Source organism: Lipotes vexillifer, unplaced genomic scaffold, assembly GCF_000442215.2.
Source record: "Lipotes vexillifer unplaced genomic scaffold, Lipotes_vexillifer_v1.1 scaffold1798, whole genome shotgun sequence".
Lineage (NCBI taxonomy): Eukaryota > Metazoa > Chordata > Mammalia > Artiodactyla > Lipotidae > Lipotes > Lipotes vexillifer.
In genome coordinates, this window is record NW_006789032.1 from 1,795,998 (window position 1) to 1,805,988 (window position 9,991).

At 54.6% G+C, this 9,991-nt stretch overlaps 1 protein-coding gene across 1 annotated transcript in view; it reads left to right on the plus strand.

The window, feature by feature from the left end:
- Positions 1-285, plus strand: part of TAF4 (TATA-box binding protein associated factor 4) — a 71,676-nt gene extending 71,391 nt beyond the window's left edge. Inside the window, exon 16 of the mRNA XM_007462284.1 lies at positions 118-285. Within this exon, the coding sequence (XP_007462346.1) occupies positions 118-285 (168 nt within the window). The remainder of the gene's footprint in view (positions 1-117) is intronic.
- Positions 286-9,991: the final 9,706 nt, after the last annotated feature.

Here is a 9,991-nt window from a genome sequence, read left to right on the forward strand (position 1 = left end):
GGAAACGTGAGTTGGTCCTGGGGCGGCACCTGGCCCTGCCCCTTCCTTCCAGCGCCGAGGGCCCTGCCCACCTCTGCACACCACTAACTCGGCTGTCTTCTCCTTTCTCGTCACCAGGGCTCGGGCCCAGGCTCAGCGGTCCCAGGCAGTTCCGGCGTCGGAACCCCCAGACAGTTCACGCGACAAAGGATCACGCGGGTCAACCTCAGGGACCTCATATTTTGTTTAGAAAATGAACGTGAGACAAGCCATTCACTGTTGCTCTACAAAGCATTCCTTAAGTAGCACGGACGCGGCCTCTTAGACGGAGACGCCTGGGGACTTTTTCTATATTTGCAGATTACGCCTTTTTGTAACAAGCAAATGGGATATTGTTTAAAAAACAGCCACCTCTTTACAATGGAACAGTTTTATATTCCTGTTTCTAAGTCAACTCTTCAGTATGAAGGAAAACACGTTTCTGTAACAGAGAACAAGAGGCCCGCGGGTACTCTTAAAGGACAATTAAATCTTAACTCATCTTTGATCGAGTGGCCTTCTTGCCAAACAAGCCATATATAAAAACTGATGGAATCGTTTAGCAAATAAGTAGCTGCCCTCTGTCACCTCATAGCGGTTTCTACATCGTTTGTGCATTTGGTTTAGTTCAACCCAACTTACTGCGGAGGTGTGTGTCTACAGCCGATGACCTCATTTCATTTATTTTATTTTTGTATTAGTCAGTTGGCAAAGCAAACTGATTTTTTTAGACTATTTATCTCCCTCCCGTCCCCGGCCCTCCATTCAGGACCCTCAGGGCGCGGGCAGCTCACCGCCCGCCTGCGCCTGGGGCTCCTCCCCTTCTGCTTCGCGGGGCCCGGTGACGCGGCTCCTTCTGAATGTGTGGGGTCAGCATCTGTACAAATGCATTTTATTTGCTATCGTTTGTAAAGCTGTAAAGTTAAAAGAAATGAAAACCTTTTCAGCATAAAATCTATTTTACTTGCACTGTTTTTTAGCTAAAAGTGAGAAAACTTAGATGAAATAAAACCAGAGTTGAGGAGAATCATCAGAAGACTGTTTCTCAGTGTGAATCAAGTGTTGAAAACTGGTTGGTGTATTTTGTCAGTAATTGTACATAACCTTTGGCACACAACGTGAGGACGGCTATGTAGCTATAATTATTTTGCTAAGAGGCTGTATGCAAGCTGTGGACTCGCTTTACAGACGTCCAGAGCAAAAGCCCCTTCTTTGTACCTATTTTTTTATTACAAATATACTAATTGGTTCTTTATATTTTCAGAGGTTATTGTATTAAATTGTCTATTGATAGTACTTTTATGACTGTAAATACTCCGGCTTTCTCCGTGTGAATTCTCACGTTAGACTTTATTCGCGCGTGTGAACTGAATGCTGATCAGTATTTTTTACCAACGCCTGAAAACTGTTACACCTTTTATTTTGTCTTTTAGGAAATCCCTGTCTTTCCATTTTTTCATGTAAATTTTGCACAGTTACTTGTTCATATGTAAATATTTTACTTTCAAAAATGAAGTTTTTAATTGCTATTGTTTTATATAGGATTGAAAGAAAATTAACTCCTTTATTAAAAACAAATTTATCTGTATTTGTTTTGCCTATTTTTCCCAGTTTTCCAGTTGTAGATTCTGCTGCCAGAGATTCAGCTCTGGTTCTGCTGAGGTGTGTATTTATGAGCTACTTGTTAGAATCAGTGTCTAAAACCCAGCAAATCTGGTAGAAATAGCCTCACTTCCAAGGACAGGACCTGCGTGCTCCAGAGTAGGACCCGGTGGGTCACGTCCGAGGGCCCGGAAGCCGAGCTCAGGCCTTGCCCTCAGCCTGGGGCTCCGCACGTCGGACACAGATGGACTTGCGCAGCGTGGACGCCGGGCTCCCGTCCGTGCAGAGGCACAGGGGCACCCCTGGGAGAGGGAAGGTAAGGCGAGGGGTGGGGGAGATCCGGGGGGGGGGGGGGCCCCCGCCCCCAGCGTGGACGCCGGGCTCCCGTCCGTGCAGAGGCACAGGGGCACCCCTGGGAGAGGGAAGGTAAGGCGAGGGGTGGGGGAGATCCGGGGGGGGGGGCGGCCCCAGCCCTGATGTGGACCCACCCCCTGGATGGGGAGGGTGGGGGTCTCTGGAGGCCCCGCCCCATCTGGCGGTGAGCATGACAGGTTGGCCTTGATGAACCATAGCTCCTGAGGGGCCCCCCTTTCAGAGGCTTAGCCGCCTAAGTCCCCACCAGCACTCGGACTCTCGAGAGCCACAGACCCTGTCGCTGGCGTGATGGATTCGGCATCTAGCTTTCACGTTAATTTTGATGGGTTTGCTGGATCTCCCATGATCCGTGGGCTTATTTATGAGTTACGGTCTCACTCTGGTACCTGTTGCGTCAGTTGCCTGGGGCTGCTGTGACAGAGCACCATGGACCGGGTGGCTGAGACCACAGGTTCTGGTCGTCTCCGTTCTGTAGGCCGAAGTCGAGACCCAGGTGTGTGGGCCGTGTTGGTTCTGAGTGCGGTGGCGGAGGATGTGCCCTGGTCCCCCGGCTTCTGGTGGTCGCGGACATCTTGGATGTTCCTTGGGGCATAGAAGCATCACCCCTTCACCTTTCCGTGGTGTTTTCGCCGTGTGTGCATCTGTCTTTGTGTCTGAGTTTCTCCTTTTCACAGGATACCAGTCGTTTGGATGAGGGCCCGTCCTAGTGATCTCATTTGAACTTGATGACCTCTGTGAAGACCCTGTGTCCAAATAAGGTCACGTTCTGAGGTCCTGGAGTGTTAGGACTGCCACACAACCCCGGCATAAGCTTTTTTTTTTCTTAAGGGACGGGGCGGGGATTGCAGTTCAACCCGTAACGCCTGTGATTTTGGATGATGAAAGAAACTAAATCTGAATTTTCAGAGCCTGAGCAGGGAGTACCAGGGGCACAACTTCCAGTCTTCCCCCTGTGTGAAAACGCCCGAGGCGGCTGATTGATTAGGTCACACTTGGACTTTCTGTCACGACTAATACTTTGTTTTCAGTAAGTTCTTGGCCTGAAATAAACTAGGTCAGTCAGTAAAGGGCAGCAGCGCTTGGGTTTCTGCAGGTGCAATAGCTTTAGTTCGGGCTTCTCTGCACGTCCTACTGGGCCCAGTCGTTCTGCCAGGGGCCTCGCCGAGGCACAGACTGACGCTCGCCGTGGATGATCCCTGGCAGAAGCGTGGCCAGCAGCCTCGAGGCGCCTTTATCCGTTATTTCTCCCTCCTGTGGGCGCTGGGTGCTGTTCAGCGTTTCAGCACAACACCTTACCAGTTGTCCGAAGTCCGATTCGCGTACCTCTGTGGGCTTGGGGTAGAGTGCTGTGGGGATGGGCCAGGGCCACGACAAGGACGTCTGCTTTCACCACGTCCATTCCCCAGGGAACTGCAGTCCCAGTCGGGCAGAAAGGCGAGAGAGAGAAATGAGGACTGAAGGTGAGGGCAGGACCCTGAGGCGACGCAGTCGAGTGCACAGAAATCCCGAAAGAATCCATGCACACGGTGCTGAAATGGTTCCGGTGCTTGTGCGTTTTGTAAGATTTCGGGGTGCAAGGTCAGTATCCAGAATCAACCGTAATCCCTGACGCCAGCAGCAAAAAGCTAGAAAGTGAGAAAAATAGCATTAACACCACCACCAGAAACATTGGGATACGTGGGAATACATACAATTAAAGAGGTCTAAGATCTTTACACTGAAGTTAGAGAGACGAAAGGAGACCTAAAGGGAGGAATTTCGCTGTACCCACGGAGGGGTCCCAGTATTGTGAAGATAGCGGTTCTCTCCCAAGTGATTTGATGCTGTCCCCGTTAGGATCCCAGCAGTCTTCATAGAAACTGACAATCGGATTCTAGAAACTTACATGAATCCGCAGAGGGCTTGGGGCAGCCAAGACAAAATCTAGAGCAAGACAAGTATTTCCAGCCCCAGATTTCATGACTCCAGTAGAGCTGCAATAATCGGGACAGCATGGCAGTGGCGTAAAGTACAGGCAGGATCCGTGAACAAAACAGAGAGTCCAGAAAGGGATCCATACGTTATGGTCCCTAGGTTTTCGCTGGTGTGACCGGATGCCCTAGGGGTGGTTGGGGGGACGTGAGCCCTCACACCACAGGTATCACTTCGAGATGGATCGCAGGCCTGAAAACGGGGGCTAAAGCTGCAAAGCTTCTGGGAGAAAACATCAGAGATCGTCATGACGTGGGAGTGGGCAGGGATTTCTAAGGGCGTAGAAGGCACAAACCACAGAGAAAACATTGGAAAATTGGACTTTAAAGTTACAAACTTTCTCTCGTCGAAAGATGCTCTTGTGACAGTGAGAGGGCAAGCCAGAGACTTCCAGAAAATATTTGCAAAGTATACGCCCGGCAAAGGACTTGTGTCCAGAATATACAAAGAATTCCACAGCTCAGCAGTCAGAAGACAGCTTGGTAAAGAACGTGCGAGACCCTTGGACGGGGAAGGTCTGCCCGTGAGCCAACAGGCAAATGAAAAGGTGCTCGTCGTTACGGGTCATCGGAGAAACACAAAACCACGGTGAGATTCCACCACTCACCCACGTTGGCTCAGATGATAAAGGTTGACGGTGTGGTGTGTGGGTGGAGCTTCACACAGGCTCTCAGTGTGTAACGGGGCGGAACCACTTGGGAAACCGTGTCACACCTGGTAACGTAAACGTGCGTGACCCTGCAGCTCCACCCCTCTGCATCTACTCAGGGAAATGGGTGCCTTGTCCTCCGGAGACACCTTGCGAGGATGCTCACTGAGGCTCTGCTCGTTGATGGAGTAAAATGGGGACGGCCCACGTGTCCATCGGAAGGTGAGTGCAGGCAAACCAGAGGGTATTTATTCAGTGAAATACTCCCCGGGAGTAAGTGGAACGCGCTGATGATGCGGTCAGTAACGTACCCACGAGTTTCCTGAGAATTACGCTGGGAGAAGCCTGCCGCGGAAGCCCCCGCTCACCCGACCCTGTTCGTTTGCCTGGAGCTCGAGAATGGGCAGAACTCCCAGCTGTGACGGGTGTCTGAGCGCGTTCCCCAGGCTGGAGGGGCCCTGGGCCCTCTGGGCTGATGGAAGTGCCGTCGGGATCCGGGCAGTGGTCACGTGGGTGTGAACACATGTGAAAGGTTAGGCTGACAGGTTAAGATCTGTGTGTTTTAGCGTGTGTGAAGTGTACCTCAGGAGAGCGTGGGGGAAAGACTCCAGAGCTGAGCGTCGGACCCCCTGGGTGGGGCCTCAGCTCCACCTGGGCAGGTGACGTGGTGCCGCGCGGGAAGGCACGCGAGTGTCTCGGGATAGGTGTGCTAAGTAGGAGACAGCTTGTGATCTTCTGGGAGTGCTGTTATCAAGGCACATCTTGTGATTATCCACAGTTCACTTGTTTTCCCTTCTGTCATAACTGTGGTCTCCAAGTGTAAACTTTTATCTAAAAGAGGACTTTCCTGGTGGTGCAGTGGTTAAGAATCCACCTGCCAGTGCAGGGGACGCGGGTTCGAGCCCTGGTCCGGGAAGATCCCACATGCCACGGAGCAGCTAAGCCCGTGCGCCACAACTACTGAGCCTGCGCTCTGGAGCCCATGAGCCACAACTACTGAGCCCTCATGCCACAACTACCAAAGCCCGTGCACCTAGAGCCCATGCTCTGCCACAAGAGAAGCCACCGCAACGAGAAGCCCGTGCACTGCAACAAAGAGTAGCCCCCACTCGCCACTACTAGAGGGAGCCTGTGTGCAGCAACGAAGACCCAATGTAGCCTAAAGAGAGAGAGAGAGAAGAAAGGGAAAGAAAGAAAACATCTCTGAGAACACAGAGGTCTTAAAATGACTTATTACAGCTGAACAAATAAAGCATTAAAAAAAAAAAAACAACTTAATCTAAAAGAAACAAGAGTCCACCCAGCGTCCCTCAGCCCTGCCCGTCCCAGTATCCGAGGCCACAAGGCAAGCTGTTCTGGTCTCATGTTCTGTCGATCTGAGCAGCTTTGGGGACCCCTTTGAGACCTGCGTAGCCTTCATGCCTTGCATACAGCAAGTGCTCAACCAGTGCATGCTCTCACGGTGGACGTATGCTCTTAGCCCCAGGCCATAAGCAGCCTTTCCGAGCTCCCCTTCCACAGCGACAGGCTGGCAGCCTCTCTGTTCTCCAGATCGTTCTGGCCTCACCTGGGTCACCTGGCCCAGGAAGGACCAGCCCAAGGGGACGTGTCCTGTTTCCTTCAGAGACTCGCAAGGGAAACAAGTCACATTCCTACTTACAAATGTAGCTGCTTATTGGGGCGGTTGCATCAGGCTTTAAGTCCTAACTGCCAGAATCTCTCTGTTTTTGAGGAGAACAGGCCTGCACAGATCTATTTCTTTTCTAAAATGTATTTGTTCAGCGAGTGCCAGCGAGAGGGCCAGGCGCCGTCACGGAGGGGGTCGGACTTGGGCCGGAAGAGGTGGCCAGGAACCCACCGGGTGGCAGGGCATAGCGGAGGCCGTGGCCTGGGCAGAGGGGTGTATGTGTGTGTTGGGGGGGACAGGGCTTCTCCTGCTGGTGCAGCTGGGGAGGAAGGCAAGCACACTTTGTCTGCTTGTTTGGAAATTAGAAGCACAGTGAGATGCCAGCAGCACACCATCAGGAAAAGACTGGCCATGCCAAGTGCCGGGAGGATGAGGGCCCGGGAGCTGCGGGGCTGCAGGATGCACAGCCCTGGGCAATTTCTTCAGAAGTGAGATGTGTGTTATGACCACGTCCACTCCCACACCCTGCCAACGCACTCCTGGGCTCTCACCCAAGAGAAATGGAAGAGCCGTCTGTGCAAAGATTGTACACGAGTTTTCATAGCAGCTTTATCTCAAATGGCTAAAAACTGGAGGAACCCTAACTGTCCCTCTACAGGTGAAGGGATATGTTGGCCTGTTGCTACAGGGAGGGGCCGCTCGGTGCCACGATGAGTCTCGGGGTGATGGGGGTGATGATGAGGGAACACAGCCTGGCCAGAGGGCCCCGTGGGGTTTCCTTTATGTGGAGCGTTGGGGTGGCCTGGGGGGTGGGGGGAGTCCTGCAAAGGGTGCGAGGAAACTTTGGGGTCCTGGGATGTTTGTCATCTTGATTGTGGTGGTGCATGCAAGTGTCGGAACATTTCAGATGGCACGCTGGAAATACGGGCAGTTCACTGTGCATCCGCAGTATCTCGGTAAAGGCGTAGAAATAAGTGAATGTGGATAAAAAAATGAAGCTGTGTTTCTAGGTGGGGACTGGCTTGGATGGGATGTAGCCAGGAGGAAGGTGTAGGTGGCAGTGGCTGGGAGGGAGGTGGACACGTCCTGGCGCTGGACAGATGAGGGGTGGGGGACCCACAGTTCCCACAGCGTCTGGAAGTGTTGTCCAGGGCAGGGGGTGTGTGGCAAAGTTTGTGTGGCTCCAGAGTCCTTGGGGTGCCACGTGAAGGGTTCGGGGCCAGGACAAGGTTAATCATTAGGCTGGGGTCAAGGGGTGCCAGAGAGGGGTGAGCAGCTGCCCAAGGAAGCCAGGGGGGCTTGCAGTTGGGATTGTGCTGAGTGGGGAGCGAGTGGGGAGAGGGGATGGGGATCAGACCGCACGTAACCTTGGGAGAGGCTGTGTGGGGAGGGGAGGTGGAAGGAGGCCTGCTGAAAGACGGGAGATGCTGGAGCATATTTATACTCTTGGGGGATGGGCGGTGGTGGCTGCTGCAGCAGTGGTGGCAGGGTGGGGCATGCTAAGGAAGAGAGAGGGTGCAAGGAGTGGGGGGACTGGGCGCGGGAGGGGAGGGGAGGGACACAGGCACTCCACAGAAAGGAGCTGTACATGTTCTGGGGGCTGGTAGGAGGTCAGCTTTTCTGCCTAGGGCCACCTAGACTGCTGCTTCTCGAGAGCTTGGCTGAAAGTGAGGCCAATACAGAACACGAAAGAGTGGTGTTCTTGGAGCACTTGGATCCAGCCGTGCCTGAAGGCCAGCACTGAGCCTTTTTTGGACGTGTTGGGGCAGGGTGGTGACAAGAATTTCACTTGTCAATTCAACCAGGCCTGCACATCCAGCCCAGCCCTGAGAACTGGCTCCCAGGAGTTTGAGGAAGGACCGAAGACCCCCCAACATTGCAGACTACACCCTGGAAAGAACCTGTGCGAGTACTCCCACCCTCACGGTCCCTCCCCTCCCCTCCCCTCCCAGGGCAGACCCAGCGAGGAAGCCAGGTGTAGCCCCCAAGCCCGGCCGGGCCAAGGACCTGCACCAGAGCGGAGGGGAGGGGCCGTCCCCTGGGAGGGGCCCTCTGCAAACTCAGGGTGAGGGCATGTCGGGGATTTCTGGAAGAAGGGAGACATTCGGAGAAGTAGGTTGGGGGGGTGGTGCCATCCTCGGACCGAGGCTCCTCATTTGGGCACCAGAAGAAGGGGTGGGGTCTCCAGGCCTTGCCCCACGGCGTTCCTGGCAGGGCCGTCCCAGGGCCCCCTGCCCCCCCACCCCCAGCACGGAGTCGGGGCTCATACCCCCGCCTCCGGATGCAGACAGCATTTCACTCTCTGGGCCTCAGTGTCCTCAGCTCTGAAGTGGGGTTAACCTAAGAGCCCTAACTGCAGCCCCCTGGGCAGAGGGACCAGAGATGCTAATTCACCAGTGGGCATGGGGTCTCTGGGGCGCTCTCCGCCCCAGTGCAGCGGCGGGTCTGTGCCAGAGGCCAGGACCAGCGGGGCGAGGAAGCAGGCCGGAGGGAGAATGGGAATGGGCTCGCCCGCGGCCACCACCCTGAGGAGCCCGGTGCGTCCTGGGGGCCACGCGGGGACCGCTTCCGCGCATCCCAGGCCGGGCCGCCAGGTGGCGGTGTGGGGCCGCGGGACCAGGACGCCCCACCGGCTCGCGGGGGCGGGGCGCACGGGGTGGAGGGCAGGTGGGGTGGGGACGGGGCAGCGAGCGGGGAGGCGCACGTGACCCACGGCGGGGAGCGGGGCGCTTGAGCCCGCGGGGCTGCGGTGCACGCGGGTGGGGGCACCAGCGGAGGGTCGCCGGGGCGCGCGCTTCTCAGGTCCTTGGCGGTGAGACGCCTCGCGCCGCAGTTCACCTCCCGGGACGAGGGGTGAAAACCTGGCTGGCGCCCCCGGGTTTAGGGACCAGAGGCTCTGTTTCTAAGCTGATTGCCCCCGCGGAGCAGCTGTGCACCTGGCCTGCCGGGAGCGGGTGACGAATCCCCGCATCCAGAAGCCTCCAGAAAAGCTACCGAAATGTTACTAAAAAGCATGGGCGTGCCTCTGTGTGGATGAAAAGGCTAATCAGTAGTCGGTCTAAGAAAGAAATGGACACTTTTATTGGTGCCGGCCTGAGGTTTATAACCCAGGAGACAGCCTCTCAGGGGGCTCTGAGGACTGTTGGGAAGAGGTGAGGGGGGAGGTCAGCACACGTATATGTGATTTTGACGATGGTGTACATGCACCCAAGCACACAGTTTGGTAGAAGGTCACTGCTGTTCTCCAGGAACAGGTCTCTTAGCTAATGGTTTTAGTGCTTTTCTAAGTATGGGAAGAGGCAAGAAACGGGGCTCATAAAATTTTCTCCTGAAAGTATTTCCTGAGGGCCAGTTCCGCCTTGATCTCCGCTCTGAATTCCTTTCCGGATGTGCTGTTAGGTCAGCAACTCCAGTGGCTGACTTGATTCTTGTAGAGCTGGATGGTGGGCAGCGGTCTTTGTGTACAATCCCCTCCCTTTCGGTCTTAATTTCTACCCAGGTTTGGGAGGTATTTCATGACCAATTTGTCCCATGGCACTAGGAATGCTCATTCCCTGGTCAGGTGAGGATTCCATGGATGGGCCACTCGATGGGCTGTTCCTGGACCAGGCCCCGTTAACAATAGCCCAAGCCTCCGGCCACCTGTCTCACAGTCTGTCATGGTCCAGAAAACAGTTTCCTCTTGTCACTTTGTCCCACATCCAGAGCTGCACTATTACAATCATTGATCTTATACAACTGTGTATTTG